This window comes from Vigna angularis, chromosome 6, assembly GCF_016808095.1.
Source record: "Vigna angularis cultivar LongXiaoDou No.4 chromosome 6, ASM1680809v1, whole genome shotgun sequence".
NCBI lineage: Eukaryota > Viridiplantae > Streptophyta > Magnoliopsida > Fabales > Fabaceae > Vigna > Vigna angularis.
Genome location: NC_068975.1, coordinates 632,701 through 649,008, shown reverse-complemented (window position 1 = coordinate 649,008; position 16,308 = coordinate 632,701). Strand labels below are relative to the sequence as shown.

The window sequence follows — 16,308 nt, the reverse complement described above, 5'->3', positions numbered from 1 at the left end:
AAATGAAATTCACTGATAACCATGTTCATTAGATAACCTTGTATCACTAATGAACGCATAATTTCTACTCAAAATCTTCTTTCTACTCCTTTCATCAATATTCACAAATTATTCAAATCTCTAATTTTGTTTACAATGTTTTACCTAATGCACAAAAACAAAAATTAAATTTAAAGTAAAAAAGATTCACATCACCCTCTTTACTAGCTAATGTATCAACGATTTAGATAGTCTTTAACGATTTAAACTTATTTATTACATATTTAAAAAAAAACTTAATTAAAACAACTCAATCTGAAAAATTAATTGATATTTAAGAAAAAACAACCACCAACTATTTAATTTTTTTTTTAAGATCACGGTCAATCATCCAAATATTTATTTTTCAGTTCCCGCCATATTCCGGTCTTTTACTATTTTGATTTTCATTGTCTTTCAGCGGACCAAAACGCTCCGACTTCCTAATGACATGAGTTATTTGTTAAACCCAATCCATCGGAGCAGAATCCCCCGTTTTCTAAAAATTTCCCAAATCGCTTATTTTACCTTCCAATTTCCCTTCTTCAGAAACCCTAACCGTGGTTTTCAGCAAGTTTTCCCAGTCTCAGAATCTGCATCAGGGTTTGTGAAAGAACCATGTCGAGAGCGTTAAGCTGGAGACACCATGTCGTGGTTCAATCTCTGTTGTCGCGGGGCCCACTCAGCGAGAAGGACTTCCACGCCATGTTTGAAGAGCTCACCAAGAGAAACCCAGGTTTCTAAATGTTTTCTCAACCCTAATGCCGCTTTATTCACTTCTGGTGAAGAATTGTGTATTTGTTTACTGTTAAAAAAATTTAGTTTACACTTGATTTAGGTTTTGAATTATGATTGGTTGTAGAGTAGAATTGCTGCATTATGAGTACTGAGGGTGAAAGTTGTCTTGGTTTGATTTTAAATGCTGGTAGCAGACTCTTTTCTTTTAAATTAGAATTTGGTTTCTGTGTTTCATGTATCCTTGCTGGGTTTTATTGCGACCTTGACATGGGTGAGCTTGCTTTTATTAGGTACTGAGCGGCAGCTGCTCGATGGTTTTATTCTGAAAATCAACAAGGCGCTTAGTTGTGCTAATTTTGAGTTGCGTGCCTGCATAAATCAATATGATGGCCAAGTTTATTATGGGGTGGTCAATACCGTTTCTGATGAACATTCCAAGTTAGGGACGAAGTATAGTGTTCCGCAAATTGCCTTTTACAAGGCCATTGTAAGTTTTGCTTAACTTGATTGTGTTTTTCTGTCTGTGTTCATTTGTGTGATGTGTAGTATTTGGTATTTGCGGTTCTGTGTTTCCCTCTTGTGCATTACGTGCGTGTCACTGGATGCATAGAGTGGTTTCTTTGAATTGAGGGAAGTATTTTTTTCTTGCCTGGTATTTGACATCTGACGCAACTAATATTGTTTATTTCTTTGGCTAACAACAGATTGAAGCAATAGTACAGGATGCCTCTGCAAAAGGTGTTATCTTCAACATCCATGCTCTCAATCTTAGTTTGGATGGCCAGGTTATAAACTTTTTCACCTGGCTGAATGTTTCCGATTGTAAGAAAAGTAATGTTGTTTCAGCCTGCTGCTAGCCAAATGTTAAACTCAAGGGTTGTAAGAGGATTGGAAGTGGTAAAGGATTGAAACTCAAGGATCATAGTAAACTACTTGTAAGAGTTATGTACACATGCAAAATTTCCACAATTTTTTTCAGAATCTCCATAGAGATTATCTACCCTACTTGTTCTTATGGGTGTTCATCTCAAAATGATTCTAAAACATATGTGTAGGTATGTAAGTAACTTAGTGCACAATAGGAATTTTAATTGAGAGCAATCAGCAGAGAAATATTTGTCTAGAAAAACTATCAAACACATGATTATTCTATCCCAAATCACTACCTCATAAATGCAAACAAAAATACATAATTGTCCCCACAGACATTAAACCTGTAGCTGCTATTTAACTAAGTCTTAATATAAGTGCTATTAAAACTGCAGTAATTATTAAAATAAATTCCTATATTTCCTAGAATAGACTTTCCAAACTTTTGTTCTCTGAGGGTGGCCTGACATCTTATCAGACAATTTGATTATAAATACTCTATTTAGTGCACAAGCTTAGAATTTTCTCAAAACTCATATCAATAAGGACTATGGCATTTGAAAAATGAATTTTGAGGAACTACTTCTTGCTCAACTTCATTAATTTGCTTACATGTCTTCTATAGTTCAAATTCACACAATACAAACTCTATTATGGGTTGGAGCTTTCCTCAAGACTTATGGTCTTGGTTCCATATCATAGGTTTTTTTTTTTGCATCATTGAAGGCCATCTGCAGATCTTATGGTTAACATTTTAAATTTCTAACAAAGCCTACTTTAGAGATATGTAGTCTCCATGACATAAGACAAAGTTGATTCTGCTTCATGTAAGTCTTCCATCTTAATAAATCATATATAGTTATACTTCAGTGTCATAGTATGACTGATTCTATGTTATAAGTTATACCATCTAACCTAAACATTCGATGTGCAATGTTATAAGTTATACCATCCCTCCAACTCTAACTCTTGTTTTACCTCCATTTTTAAAATTTTGCAATAAATTCTAAGCATGAGATTTTTTTCTTGTGGTTAAACTTTCCTAGTCTATTTTTGTTTCTGGTTTTTTGTTAATCTGCAATGAAAGTAATAGTTGTATTACTCCAGTGTATCACTATTTATTTGATTTGCAAATTTAAAATAAAATGTACAATTTTCATGGTATATGTTCAGGTTACAATTATGACAGATCCACAATCACAAGGAAGCCAGTCAAATGTTCCATCTACTTTGAAAAATTTGAGTTTGTCTCAAAAAGAGAAAACCCTGAATGAACTTGTAGAGGACCAGTGGCTTAATTTGACAACAGAGGGTGTTATTAAACTTGGTTTGAAGTCATTTCTTGATCTTCGCAGTTGGTTTCGAAATAATGATGTTCCATCCTGTCATGTTTGCAATGAAGCTGGAATAAAGGTTGTTCCTGTTGCATTGTGACAGCTCTTTTTTGTTATTCTTTACCCATCAATAGTTTTGATTACTTTGATTCAGTGTCAGGCTTTCTTTTTACGTTTTTTATTGGGATTTAAATGTTCTGTTTTGTTTATCGTTCATAAATTTGTAGTAGATTTTTGAAAAAGGTTGCTTATTGATCTGATTGGAACATCTTTAATAAATTGGGTGGTTTCTCTTATTATATGCACACCAATAATCCTTTTTCATATATTAAAATTTCTCTAAATATTATGAGGAATTCCTACTGTCCAATTACCTGGCTTGTGGAGGCCGTGATCACCTAAAACAATAAAGTCACTTGTTTTGTTTGTTTTAGAAGGAACAAAAACACATTGCTGCATTGTTTGAATCTGATAATTCATTCGGCAATGTCTGACAGGCTGAGTTGTGCCAAAATGAAAATTGTACTGTGCGAATTCATCAGTATTGCCTGAAGCAACTTTTCTTGCAGGGAAAGGTATGGGTATTGTTATTATTAGTCTTATTTCATTTTTACTGTAGACAGGTGGAAAGATTCTGATTATCTTGCTATTACTAACTTGTGTTTAGGTTGCCAAAGTTTGCCCAAGTTGTGGGACTTCCTGGCCATATACTGTACCGAAGGAGGCCTTGCGGATGGAAGATGACAGTGAACCTAGACAAAGTCAACGGGTGACCAGATCTGATCGAAATAGGCGAAGTGCTAACAGGGTTGTTGTTGATGATGAAGTTGGATGCAGTAATCAGGATGAGCTGAATGAAAATAGAGAAATCCAGAATGGTAATGTACGGAAAAGAAGAGGACGCCAAACAGATAATGCAGAAACAGGAGGATCTGGTGCATCACAATCTTCAGCAGCCATTTCGGGTTTGAGAAGAGTAACTCGAAATTCTACTCGTCTGAAGTAAACAATGGTGCTTTACACTGCTTTTTGGGGAAGCACTGTACATTTTTCTGCTGACTGCTGTAATTTATGCTGAACTTTTGAGGATATTTGTATGGACTTTTGTTGTAAATGCAGTTAGCTAGTTTTAGTGACTATTTGTAAACCAGCAATCTTATGTTATTCCTCTGGCGTGAAAGGACAAACCTCTAGCAAATACAGTGTAAATTCGTCCCTTGTGTCAAAAGGATCAAAATTAGAGCCGCATCGACTCGAGGTAGCTGCATGATTATTTTTCTCAACTGATAATGGAATTCTTTAGTAGTGTTGTGCTTCTTTAATGGATAAAGGTTGTTCAACACTGTTTGCTAATCATTTTACAACCATTTGACATGCATGAGTGGTGCCAAATGGTGGTAGAAAAATATTAGGTGTCAAAATACCATTAGTATTTTAATTATGTTATTGTTATAGAGATAATCATCAATGTTTATCGGAAAGTAAAGTAACATTATGTTGGACTCGATGTTCAAACTAAGTTTCATGGTTTAAGTGAATAAAAAAATGTGATTGAAATTAGAAGAGTTGTTAAAATTAGTTTCAGTTTTTAGTAAAAATTAATTGTTAGCAAAATTGATAATTTGTACTTTTAACATATTGGTTAAAATACATGACTTCAATTTTTTTATGTTGTAAGAAATTTTATGCGGATAACTTTAAAATATTTATACGAACATTCTTTTAAGTTTTGAAATATGTATTCTCTTTGTAAGCTTCTGATTAATTTTAGTAAAACAAAAACATTTAGACATATTCAACAGAAATTTGGCAGGATCTATTGAGTATTTGTCTTGAAATAATAATAAATAAAAGCCGAACTCAACCAAAGTAATGAAAAGGCTCATGATTTAGTGTTATGCTAAAAAAGCAAAATAACTCTCAAGTTTTGCTTGCACCTGAAATAACTAGCAAAACCACCAATTCCCGAGAGGGAGAAATGTAAAGTATTTTGTGCAACTCTTCCACCGTTCGACTGACGTATTTGCGGGTGACGTCTATGTAGACGTCCGTTGTGTCAGGCCAGACGTCTATATAGACGTCCGTTGTGTCAGACCGGACGTCTATATGGACGTCCGCTGTGTCAGGCCGGACGTCTATATAGACGTCCGCTATGAACCTCTCGGACGTCTATACACTACTGCAGAAAGGGCTTTATTAGACGGGTTATTTAGGGTTATTTACGGGTTATTTAGGGTTATTTAGGATTATAGGGTTTGGACGTTTGTTTGTGCACTCCAACACGTATGAAGAGCAGATTCGAAATGAAAATGGAGGAAGATGGAGGAGTAAACGACCTAAAACGTAGGCCAAAAAACGCCGCCCAAGAACACGCAACAAACTGCACCAAAATGCACCGAAAACGATTTTTAATCGGTCCAAATGAAAGATATTTCATCACTGAACAATTTAATCGGAATAAAAGTAAGATTAAATGGTCCAAAACAGATAAAAACCAACCTGGAAATGCAAGGCGCAGAGGGAACTCTCACGGGTTCGCATAACTCCTCGCGGGTTCGCGTTTTGGTGTGTATGTCCTTATTTTAAACGTCTTTCGAACGTCCGTTGTAGCGGGGGACGGACGTCTATATATAGTAGACGTCCGGCCCCCTCCAGGACGGACGTTCAAGGGCTGACGGGTTGAACTACCCTGTCAGCCTCTTGAACGTCCGTCCTGGAGGGGGACGGACGTTTACTATATATAGACGTCCGTCCCCCTCTAGGAGGGACGTTCAAGAGACTGATGGGTTAACCAACCCTGTCAGCCCTTGAACATCCGTCCTAGAGGAGGACGGACGTCTATATATAGTAAACGTTTGTCCCCCTTCAGGACGGACGTTCAAGAGGCTGACAGAGTAGTTCAACCCGTCAGCCTCTTGAACGTCCGTCCTGGAGGGGGACGGACGTTTATTATATATAGACGTCCGTCCCCCGCCAAGACGGACGTTCAAGAGACTGATGGGTTCAACTACCCTGTCAGCCCTTGAACGTCCGTCCTGGAGGGGGACGGATGTCTATACATAGTAAACGTCCGTCCCCCTCCAGGATGGATGTTCAAGAGGCTGACAGAGTAGTTCAACCCGTCAGCCTCTTGAACGTCCGTCCTGGAGGGGGACAGACGTTTATTATATATAGACGTCCGTCCCCCTCCAAGACGGACGTTCAAGAGACTGATGGGTTCAACTACCCTGTCAACCCCTGAACGTCCGTCCTGGAGGGGGACGGACGTCTATATATAGTAAACGTCAGTCCCCCTCCAGGACGGACGTTCAAGGGCTGACAGAGTAGTTCAACCCGTCAGCCTCTTGAACGTCCGTCTTGGAGGGGGACGGACGTTTACTATATATAGACGTCCGTCCCCCTCCAGGACAGACGTTCAAGAGACTGATGGGTTCAACTACCCTGTCAGCCCTTGAACGTCCGTCCTGGAGGGGGACAGACGTCTATATATAGTAAACGTCCGTTCCCCTCCAGGACGGACGTTCAAGAGGCTGACATGGTAGTTGAACCTGTCAGTCTTTTGAACGTCCGTCTTTGAGGGGGCCGAACGTGTACTATATATAGACGTCCGACCCCCTCCAGGACGGACGTTCAAAAGGCCGAATCTTCAACTCTCCGATCAGGTTTTTGAACGTCCGTTAGAGGGGTCGGACGTCTACTATATTATAGACGTCCGTCCCCCTCTAGGACGGACGTCTCCACACTCAATTATTTACATTTATGCCATCGGTCAATTATTTACGTTGGGGTTTTGGTGGACAGACGTCTATGGGATGACGTTAAAGATCAATTCTGCACTAGTGATTGGTTCAGAAGAAAAAAAAGGTTAAAAGCTAGAAAAATGTAACGAAAGAAATGATATTTGGTTAGAAGTAAATAAATGGAAAAAATGATTTTATTTATTGTTAGTAATTTTATTTGTTATATTTATTAACATTTGTTAGTGCATACACAATTAGACTAACTCTACATGTTTGCTCATAAATCACTCAATTTTGATAATACTTAGTGGTATATCAAACAAGTTTGTCAAATGTAAATCAACTTAAGTTGTTTAAAACAACACAGATGCATGACATCTTATTAGGAGTTGTTAGATGATCCAAAAATAGAAATGTGAAAAAGAATCATCAGAAGTATCAAAGTATAGTCGCACAAACAAAGACTAGATGACTTACAAGAAATATTAGACAATTCATGAAGAGACATCATACGCATGACAAGTTTGACCATCATAATCTTGCATATGTCTCCAATGATTCATTGGATGCCTAGAATGATCGTTTACATATTGTAAACAATATTGTTCAATACTAAAAGTGAGTGAATTGATTTAACTTTTAAAACACTTTCCAATTAGTAGTAGATTCTGAAAATTTTTCTCGAAACACTTGATTTAATATAAGAGAGATCGCACAAAAAGGTTTTAGGTTTATTTGAATCAATAGATTATGCATCCAATATCAATCAATTCAATCTTAAAGTGATTGTTTCCATTATGGTGAAATTTTAGATTACAACCACACCACACCGGTGAAACATGAAATTACAGTCAAGATAGTGCACCTACAATTCACTTGAACAATACTTATGAAGAAATACAAACCAAAGCATATACACTCTGCAACCAATGCACCAAATAGATGTATTACAAGAAATTACAATATTTAAAAGAGATGTCACCTCATTTTTTATGGGTCACAAAGATGTAAATTCAACGAGTAAGCGAGTAAGATCACCCTACAACCTTAAAATTGATCTTATTGCAAAAGTAGTATTTTCAAAGATTTTAAAGCTTCTTGAACAATTTCATGGATGCATGTTAATAATAACTTTTCAAAGAAATTATCATATTTCAATAAAACTCAAGAAAACCTTTTATAGAAAATATATTAATTATGACTCAATTGATTACGCTAAGTAAAACTCAATTACTTTGTTCCATGTGGTCTTTAGAAACACAATAGGAAAAATATGATTAATTATGCTTCCGCTTAATTAATTATTCATGTGAGTTATAATTTGACAAACTAATTAATCTAAGTTATAAGTTATAATTGATTATCAATTTTGAAAAAAAATTACTAATTGATTATTTATAAAGATGGTTAAACATTGTTAGATATTGTTATACACAATATTTTATATTTACCATATTTATGTGTATTTGTTATATTTTCCAGTATTGTTTTTCATTATAAATGGATTTATGTGTATTTTTCATAGTAGGGGAATTAATCCTTTATCTATTTTTTACTATATTCAACATGACATTTAGAGCTAGAGTTTGCAAGTAATCCATATACAATTTTTTTTTGTCGTAATTGCAATTGCAACCATCATCAGAGCCACAACCACCATTAGAGAGCCACGGTTCAAATCGACGAGTATTCTGATAAGTGCTAAATATTAGTGAATTTCAATGCTCAATTAACACTTATCTTGTTTTGATTATATATAAAAATTATGGTAATTATCCCAATTTTATTTGTTTTGTAGAAACACATGAATTCAAGGAGTTGAATCTGTATTTGGTTGAAAAGAAGATTTGCATTGATTTTGGAAGAATTTGTTTTGCCACACTTGAGCGCCACCTGATGGCTTGAGCCACTAAAGAAAACCCACCAATGAAGGTTTCCTAAAGCCATCAATTAAGGCTTAAGGAAATATTATTGCCTTAAGTGCCACATATCATATTATTGGTAATAAGTATTTTTTTTCTCATCTCTATCTACTTTAGGCTATTTGCCTTTCATTAACATGGTCAATGGGTCTAGGATCTCCTCACATGGTGTTGCTATTGTTCACCTTCTTCCTTCACTATCAATTTTCTTTTGTCTTGAACTTTTTTCTTTTTCTTTTCTTCCAAAAATGTACTTCTTTTTAGCTCTTGGATCCTTACATTTTCTTTTTCTTTTCTTTTAATCTATATTTGTTTCCTTTTGACTTTAATCCATTACTTTTTCTTTTCTTTTCAATTTTACAATTCAACATGCAAACAAAGAAAACTAAATAAATTATCCTTCAAATCCTCAAAACTTATGCAAAATCAAAGTAAATCATTAATTAGGACTACAACTAATAAAAAAACACAAAAGTAGATAATTTCCACAAATCAAATGTATAAGTACACAATTTAAATAAAGAACACCAAAAATTAAAAACTTAATGGAATATGATAAAACCTTAGGGGTTTTACTCCTTACAAAATTATGAGAACAATGAATTGAAGAAAATTTCAAAACAAGTAAAGAAAACAAACATTCAAGTTTTTTTTTGGAGTGTTTTTATATGATAGAAGAGGAAATTCAAATCAAAACCTTACCCAGATTCTAGATGATACAATCTAGATACTAGATGATATGCTCTGGTGTTACATGATATGATCCTATTCAGGAAAAAGTATGATCGTTTCTGAATTTGAATCCTCAAGATACAAAAAAAAAATAAGAATTTGAAATTAAGACGGAATTGAGAATGTTACAATCTAGCATATTGAAGAATCAATGAAGATTCGCCATAAAAAATCTCATCTTTGATAATAACCAGAATAGGAAGATGCCACAATCTAGCAATTAATGAGTCAATGAAGATTGACAATAAAGAATTCCATCTTTGATAAGAATAAGAGTTCTATGATAAGAACTAAGATAATATTCTCTTATTGAATTAAAAATTTATATATTGACCAACCAAGGTGTCTCCCTCAAATTTTGGTGTGTTTATATATAAACACAAATGTTTGTCATAAGTGTTTTGAATTGTAATTATTCTTACTCAATTTTTTTTAGATCCAGATATACTCCAATATCAATAATTATTTTTTAAATTTATAAAATAAAAAAACCTGAAAGTTTTAAATTTACAAGAAAAAAACAAAAGGTAAAAGACCATTAAACATCTTAAAGAGCATAGTGTAACACCCCTTATAGGATATATTAATAATAATAATAATAACCTTGAAGCATGAATCTTATGAAAGTGTTTATTTATTTATTTATTTATTTTATACCACACATAAACAAACCATACACACATCATAAGTTCATACATTACAACAAACCAGATCTTAATTGTTTCTTAAAATAACAAAATCAAACGAACATAAATAAGAAAACATTATAAAAATCCCAATAAGTTTTATTCCCGTCTCTCTCTCGAAGAGCTATTCCAATCCAGCTTTATCTGCAATACCATCTACTCCCGTACAAGTACGATCATCGTAGGTGGAAACCACAACCACAACATTTCAGGGTGAGAAACCAGAAATATCACATCATAAACACATTACATATAAATTATATAATTTCCATGATTTAATATAAATCGACACACATGATATTGCAGACTAGTCTTTCATAAACAATGTCGTTTACTTGTAATTCGTCGTCATAACCTGCTCTCAATAACAGGCGACCCGAGCCGTCTTCCATCGCGACTTCAGACCTCTCTCCCCGACTCCTCAAGGACTAACGAGTAAAAACATCGATACTACGCGTAACGATGCACTATACTCAACACGAGCCGAAGTCATTAGGCGAGACATTCACCTCCTCGCGCAGAAGAAGGTGACACTCGAATCTCAGTCTCACGCGTGAGACTAGCAAAAATGCTTAAAAGACAAACAAAGTTACAAGTAAATAACATAGTGTATGTACCACCTCCAACAGAATAAACGTGCTCAATCACGAATTCATACATATTCTCAATAATATGTATAAATAAACCAATATTAGATCAAGAAAATAACCAACAATTCTCAATAATTGTTTTAAAATACTACCAAAGAAATTACGGATTCATACATATTCGCCGAAACGCTATTTGGACGAGAACTATTCATCAAACACTATTTTCAAATCACCAACGTTAATGAACGAACGCTGTTTTCAAATCACCCAACCGAACACTATTTGACCGAACGCCAAAACCGACCGTCATTAAACACTATTCGGCCGAACGCTACAAACCGAGCACCATATTGAATTCAACACTATCAAGCCGAGCGCTAAAACCGAAAGTCATAATGAATCGACTACTGTTTGGACGAACGCTCAACGATTGAAACCTAAGAATACTAACTCAAGGCCGAACGCTCATAATTACAACAATACCAAGGTCGAACGCTCACATCACAAACATACCAAGATCGAACGCTCAAGAACGAACACCAGGTTGGATTCAACACTACTGAGTCGAACGCTAAGATCAATTACCTAGGCCGAACGCTAAACCATTGGACACCATATTGAATTCATCACTGATTGGACGAGCGCTTAAAGATCAAACATCCTCAAAGAACGAACGCTGCCTATGGCGAGTACTATCTGAATACAAACGTCATCGGAGCCGAACGTTCGCTATGAACGATCGCTAACTTAGAATAAATATCATCAAAATTGAACGTTCGTTAACCCAGAGTATGACCGAACGCTTACAATCTATGGACGTTCACTATCTGAGAACAAGGAACATAAGACCGAACGCTCTTTACAACCTATGGATGTTCGTCTTGAGACCAAGGCCGAACGTTCGGTATCCAAACCTAAGAATACCAAATTGAGAACGAACGCTCACCATCATTAATCTACCAAGACCGAACGCTTGAGATTACTTCACTAGAATACTAAGTTAAGGATGAACGCCTAAAGTCATTAATTCACTATTTAAATACGATTTGAACGAGCGTCTAATATATTACTATCTTTACGGACGAACTCGGACGTTCGTCAAAACCGAACGCTTATCTGAGCAATTTGGACGAACGTCCAATTTTGACTCACCAAAATTGGACGTACGCGCGTTCTGCAGAATTCTGCAGAATCGCACCAGTTTTCAGAAAGAACCCAGAAACTCCTTTTTTATCCAGATTTTACCCAGATTTGCAGCAAACCCATAACATCTCAACAATCAATGAAATAAATCAAACTCCCCTTACCTTCTACCCATCATACAATATACATGCTGTAAGATCCTTGAAAATATTTGTTAGATACTAGAAAAAAAAATTAGTGAATAGTAAATTGTGAATAGTAAAAAGTAAATAGTAAAAAAAAAATTATTTTTGGAAAGGATAAGTGTTACACGTAGCTTTGAGATCAGAATTCACCAATTTGCAAATAAAAAATAATTTTTGTAATAGTAAAATGAATAAAAAAAATGAATAGTAAAAATGAATAGTAAAAATGAATAGTAAATTTTTTTACTATAAATAGCCAAGGGGGGGAGGCTGGAAATTTACACCAAAATTCTAGAGAAATTGTGAGAGAAGAGAGTTGGAGTAAATTCTAGTTGAAGAGGGGAAATTCTGAAAGTTTCCGGAGAACGATTTGAGAAGAGGAAACTAAGTCTGGAATAGAGCTAAGGGGAGCTAACTTTGAGTATTTCCTTTTGTATTATCTTGAGTCTTGAATATGCTATATTTTGCTTTTGTCTGATCTTAAATCTTGAATATAGAGTATTTTGTTTCTGTATGATCTTGAATTTAAATGAGAGTATGCTTTTGTGTTGATATCCAAGTGTGATAGTTGTAAATTGTGATGTTGAATATGTTATGCCATTTGTATGTTATTAGTTGTTTATTTTTATATTTTGGAAGGATTAGAAATTGTCTAACCGGCTCTGCCAGATTCAATTTCTTGTTTCCCCAAACATTTTATTGTTTTCCTTATTTATTTTTATTGTAATTTGGAAGGATTGGAAATTGTCTAACCGGCTCTGCCAGATTCAATTTCTTGATTCCCCAATTTTTTTTATTTCTTTCCTTACTTATTTTATTACATTTTTGGAAGGATTAGAAGTTGTCTAACCGGCTCTGCCAGATTCAACTTCTTGTTTCCCCAAACTATTTATTGCTTTACTTATTTATTTTATTGCAATTTTTGGAAGGATTAGAAGTTGTCTAACCGGCTCTGCCAGATTCAACTTCTTATTTCCCCAGACATGTATTGTTCTTGTTATTTAATTATATTGTATTGTTGGATGGATTAGAAGTTGTCTAACCGGCTCTGCCAGATTCAACTTCTTATTTCCCCAGACATGTATTGTTCTTGTTATTTAATTATATTGTATTGTTGGATGGATTAGAAGTTGTCTAACCGGCTCTGCCGGATTCAACTTCTTGTTTCCCCATAAAATTTTATATTAAGATTATTTTTATGATTGTCAAATATTGTATTCTTGTATGGCCATTTATAGTAATATTTTATTATTGTTAATTGTTTATAATTATCTTGTATGAATTCTATTATGGATGTTTATTGTGATGAATTTAATCTGTTCTGAATGAGTTTGTTGGCTGAAATTGATCTTGTTGGAAGATCTGAAGTAAGGGTTCTGAAATAGCTTATATATGGGTATTAAATAGATGTACAGATATTGTTTGAGGTTGCTATGAGAGGAAGTGAACACATTAGAATTTGGCATTTCAAATTTAGAGCATAAGAGAACATGATAAATAATTTAAATAAATCAATTGTTAATTATTGAGGGCCTTTCTTTGTTGGTAGGATAGAGGAACCTTAAAAACCTGAGTTGGCACATCCCTGATCATAGAGCAGCCCTAGCCTGGTCTAGTCAGTTGTGACTAGTCATATGTGCTGGCGTCGAAGGTGAGTTTGATGCGTTCAGACATCTGGGTCCTCTCCGGTGACCAACTGGAATAAAGAAAAATCCATACTAGGATGAAAATAAAATAAAACAAGTTGATTGTAGATGCATAATATTATCATGGTAAAAATTTCATATATATTTTATTACATTGAGCCCAGACTTTAATATGTATTTCCTAAGATATGTTGATATATTTTGGTTGATCCATGATCTTTGTTTGGTGAAAATACGTTGAGTTATACTCGTTATGGGCAAAATGAGTTTATAATATGAAGCATGATATCTGGCAATATGTTTAATTTATTGATACCAAAACGGGTTATTATGAATTCATGATTAAAGAATGAACATGATTGAGTTAGATGGATAAGAGGGTATGAATTGTTGGTTTTATGAAATGTTGGAGTGGATATGAGAAATCATTACTTATGAAATGATGTTTACTACCGGGAGTAGTATGTTCGAGTTATACCATGAGAGTTTGGTATGAGCAATGTAACACCTGAGGTTTATGAAAGCAGGCAGAAAGTGGTCTGACCATAAGGCTTTGACATAAACATATGATTCGTAAGTTATATAGAAGCAGGCAGAGAGGGGTCTGACCATAAGGCTTCAGAAAGTAAGACATAGTATATAAGTGAGGCTTAAGGAAGCAGGCAGAGAGCGGTCTGACCATAAGGCTTCATGAGTAAGCATGGTACACTTGTAAGATTTATGGAAAGGAGAAAGATGATTTTGATAACGATGAATTAATGACATCGGAATAATGATATTTTATCAATTGCAGAAACACATGATTATAATATTTTTATTACAAGTTTAATGATTTTATGATATGGTTGGCTTACCCTTATTTGTTTGTACTATGATCATATAACTCATGTTATATGTGATTAGATAATGTTGCAGATGCGGTTGAAAAAGCTTAGAGATGAGAGAGATGCGGGGAAAAACTTTTAGGGATTTTTTGTAAAAAGAATAAATTTGTATTGGGAAGATTATGTTGTGTAAAACTTATAAGTTGAAATTTCAATGGTGAAGACTATATTGTTTAAAGTTTGTAAGTTTGGTATTGTACTTTGGAGTAATTGAAATAAAGTTTGATTGTTTATATGAGATATCAAATTAATTTAGTCTCTAACTATCAGTAATACCCTTTAAAATATTAGGGTGTTACACATGCACCATCAAACATACATATATAGTCTAGCTTTTAACTACCCCAACATGCAAACAGTTATATAAATCCTAGTTTCCCCCCTTACTTCTAGTTCCAGTGAGTTTCCACAATCCTTTGAGGTTCAAAGCAAAGACCAAAGATGACTTTCTTTCCTTGCGTAGCAGTGCTTCCCACAATTCAAAACCACACTCCGAACCTATGTTTTAGCATAGTATGTATATTCCTCCCCTCTCTCACATAGATTAGAGTTTATATAAGAAAAATGGTAGGTTCTCATCTAAGTCACAACTCACGTTTTTAATATGCACCATGTAGCTTAACTATATGATTCCTACTTAACCCTATAATCTATCCAAATCCCTACAAAACAAAAGAAGCCAAGCTATGGAAACACATTTCAACACCTACTGCCGACACTGTCACTTTCAGAAACTCAATTCATGCCAAAAAGAGGAAGCACAAGTATAAATCTATGTTCTCGCTCCTATCATAAACATGAAAAGCCAAAAGCATAGAAAATTCCCTTCAAGCCTCTTACACCTTCACGTGCTCCACCCAACAATGCCTTCTCACCATTTTTCTTTTTATTTTATCACTATAAGACCCACACCTCCCCACCAATGAAAATAAAACAACTAGGAAACATTACTCAACCATTCTTTCAAACAATTTTCGAAAATTAAGATATAATTAGTTCTAATTAATTTATTTTATTCACTTTCTTAATATTTTCATTACACAAATACATATCATAATTAACTATTTAGTAACACAAAATATAGTAAAATAAAAGTATATTTTTATTTTACACAGGTCTTACACATAGGATGAGAGGTTAATTTTGCTAATTATCTTACATGTCCACTGTAACATCCCAAAATATAGCATAATACTATATGATAGATTAATCACATATAATAATATGATAGATCAGTTCACCAAGAGTTTGTAAAGTATTTTAATAGTACAGTTATCCAAAATAATCATAAAACTAAAAACATTACGGAACAACATAAGTCTGATACAAATTAAAAACATAAACCGAACGGTGATACAACACCCTGTATAAATCGATCGGTTTACAAAAGATAGGTTAAGCCTATTGACCGAACGATTCATTCTAAAACTATAAACCACTGATGACCGAGCGGTCCTAACTTAAGTAACAGGGTCCTCGCCTTCCAATGTTTGCTCCACCGAACACTCATCACCTTCTGTTCACATCCACAGGATGATCATTGCAAAAGAAAAGATAATCGGACAGACAAAACAAGACAAACAAGAAAGTAGGGTAAGGTAATGTAATTTAATTATAAACACATATATACAATTCATGCAAGTTCAATATGTACAAAGACGAACGATACATTATATAATTACTGAATACATTTAATCACATACCAACCGAACACCACCATTCATATATATATATATATATATATATATATATATATATATATATATATATATATATATATATATATATATATATATATATATATATATAAACCGAACGCT

The 16,308-nt window shown here is 34.3% G+C and overlaps 1 protein-coding gene across 1 annotated transcript; it reads left to right on the top strand.

The window, feature by feature from the left end:
- The first annotated feature begins 395 nt into the window (after positions 1 to 395).
- On the top strand, positions 396 to 4,188 carry LOC108319992 (uncharacterized). The gene is made up of 6 exons (XM_017551329.2): positions 396 to 754; positions 1,047 to 1,243; positions 1,461 to 1,541; positions 2,800 to 3,039; positions 3,458 to 3,535; positions 3,628 to 4,188. The coding sequence occupies exons 1-6, from the start codon at positions 637 to 639 to the stop codon at positions 3,964 to 3,966; spliced, it is 1,053 nt and encodes a 350-aa protein (XP_017406818.1). The 5' UTR covers positions 396 to 636; the 3' UTR covers positions 3,967 to 4,188.
- The last annotated feature ends 12,120 nt before the right edge of the window (positions 4,189 to 16,308 follow it).